Source organism: Rasamsonia emersonii (assembly GCF_000968595.1).
Source record: "Rasamsonia emersonii CBS 393.64 chromosome Unknown ctg1118621760699, whole genome shotgun sequence".
Taxonomy (NCBI): Eukaryota; Fungi; Ascomycota; class Eurotiomycetes; order Eurotiales; family Trichocomaceae; genus Rasamsonia; species Rasamsonia emersonii.
In genome coordinates, this window is record NW_013562800.1 from 10,833 (window position 1) to 13,335 (window position 2,503).

A 2,503-nucleotide genomic window follows, 5' to 3' on the forward strand; every position below is an offset into this window, starting at 1 on the left:
AAGTGGTGGCGTGCCTTCACTAACGCCCTGCTAGGCAAAGGAGGGGGTTCGCGACCCATTCCGGAACGATGACCGGGCGACGGTACGGCTTCGCGTCTGGCGCGTTGCTCCCTTTGGCCTGGCTTCAGGGCGACCCGCTTCTTTCATTTCATTTCATTTCTCCAATGCCAAAATCTACTCCATCCTTTGCTCTCTCCTGCACTTAGATTGAACAGGGCCGGGGACACGTGAACTCCCGTGAGCTCCATCCATACGGTCTCTCTTCTGCAATTCAATTGAGTGGTCTCTTACCAGGGCCCTTCCTCCGCGGAACCATTCCAATCCAGCCCAGCCCGCCCTTGCTCCCTTTGCAGGAGAGAAGACTGACCTCCCCACAGTTCCTTGGTTAAGGACAAATTCTTTCTTGCACGCTTTCTATGGTCTCGATCAGGATCTTTGTGACGAGTCAGACTAGCATTGCAGTGGCATAGAGAAATCATGTCACTGCCACCACAACGCGGCACAGTTGATCGGACAAGACGCAAAATCGACATTGCTCAGGTATGTCTCCTGCCAGGCCTCTGTGGCAGGTTTGACGTCGTTCAACACTCACAAGCTCCTTCGTTCTAGGTGTCCTTGAGCTTGCAAGATCGACTGGGCCTTGCCAAAGTCAAGTATGAGAACGGCCGTCTGCGTTTAGATTCGAAAGACCATGACCAGCAGGATGACAAGCTGGGTGCGCTGGGATCTGATAAACCGTCCGACTCGTCTTCCGAGCTGGCCTACAGCCGCTACGAAACGCCTTTGACGTCCTCCCCAACCCGAAATGCAACTTTCTCAAATGAGTTGCCCAGGTCGGCGAGAAACAAGCATGCTGCAACATTCGATCCGGGTGTGATGCAGCCCATGCTCAATGCGAGCCGCAAGCGTGTTCGATCGAACTCCATAACTGAACGTCCAGCCAAGGCACCCCGGCTTTCGTGGAAGAGTTCTCATCGGTTGCCAGAGTCCTCACCTGGTTTTGACCGACCAGTTCAAATCTATTCGAACCATCCTCCGTCCTTTGACGTCCCGACATCCTCAACCCCTGCCTTCAATAGCAACTCGGATGAGGACAACGATCCCGATCTCCCAGCTCATAGCTTCCAGAACGTCAGTTCGTCCATGGTCAGCTCCTCTCCTCCTCGAACTCCGCCTCTCCGTCCTGCTCGCCTGCCAAGAAACGACAAATACCAGGAGAACGAAGATGGAGCAGACCTTCTCCTGTACTTAGCCAACTCCCCTACCCCGGCCAGAGTCAATAACAAGGCACAATCGCGAGACCTCCCTCCATCAACACCTCCTAGCCAGTACGCGGCCTTACCATCTTTGACCCCTACACCCAGTGGCGGGGTGTTTGCCAACTTTGGCACTCCCAACCAGCAGTTCAACTTTGCCGATTTTGTCAACGTCACTCCGAGCCCAGCACAACGGCCCCGGGGTGGGCGCACTCCCGGTAGTCTCTCCAAAACCCCTCTTTCCAAGGGAGCAAGAAGAGGTCTGAATTTCGACAATCTTGTTCCCCCTGACGCTGACAGTCCCAACGGACGCAGCAAGGACTCCGGCTTGACGTTGCAACTCGGTGAAGAATTGAGACCATGACCCTCATGAAACCGTCCTTCCTTTGGGCAGCACCCTTTTCCTTTTTGCATGTTACGCCTGATACGACTGGTTGACGATATCTGATGCGTTTGATATAATCTCGCATTTCATTCGGCGCAACTGCTGATTACGTGCCTCTTTTGCTCTATATTGTCATGGTGGGAGAGACCATTTTCTTTTTAATCCACTAGTGCCTAATGTTCTCATTCTCATCGGACGATATTCTACCTCGGTCACCCCTGTCCATATGCACCTGTCCATTCTCCTAATCATCCTGTCTGAGTATCATCCTCTCTCTTTTGATTTCCTATGTTCGTGTCTCCTGTATGGGCTCGCATCTGCATGTTCAGACATCACTCTCAAGTCCTGTGTTCTTTGCAACACACACAAACACACATTCGCTCTCTCTCTGTTTCTCTATTTTTCCCCCTTTTTTCTTTCTGTCGCATTGTCATGACTCCCCCACTATCCATTGCCGATTTGGAGGGCTGTCCTTGTGCATTATGGTCTTCATGAGTGTTGGGAGAGGATAAGGTGTCGAAAATACCTGCTCCTTCCCCGTGTCTGGGATAGCAAAAGGAAACACCAACCTAGGTAACATACAACATTAGGAATAGGATCTGATGAATGACACGTCTAACATTCAACGTTTCCATGTGCTTTCTAACTTGTGTGCAGTACAGTACAGTACAGGCTCTTAGCCCTCCTTCCATCATGCGGACCCGCAAGCTTTTTGTTTTTTTTTTCCCGCAACCTCTTTCAGCTTGACGCGAACCCAACGCGGGCGTGTAAACTCGTGTCGTTTTCGCGTTGTTTATATTTCCCTATCAGGACTAGCTGGATCGCGAACCTAAGGTTAGCGTCTGATCCTAGCGTATCGTGC

The 2,503-nt window shown here is 51.7% G+C and overlaps 1 protein-coding gene across 1 annotated transcript; it reads left to right on the forward strand.

Annotated features, from left to right (window-relative positions):
- Window positions 1-477: 477 nt before the first annotated feature.
- T310_8282 (uncharacterized protein) lies at window positions 478-1,620 on the forward strand (the record flags this gene model as incomplete). Its single annotated transcript, XM_013468937.1, has 2 exons — window positions 478-540; window positions 610-1,620. 2 exons carry the CDS (start codon window positions 478-480, stop codon window positions 1,618-1,620), a joined length of 1,074 nt encoding a protein of 357 aa, XP_013324391.1.
- Window positions 1,621-2,503: the final 883 nt, after the last annotated feature.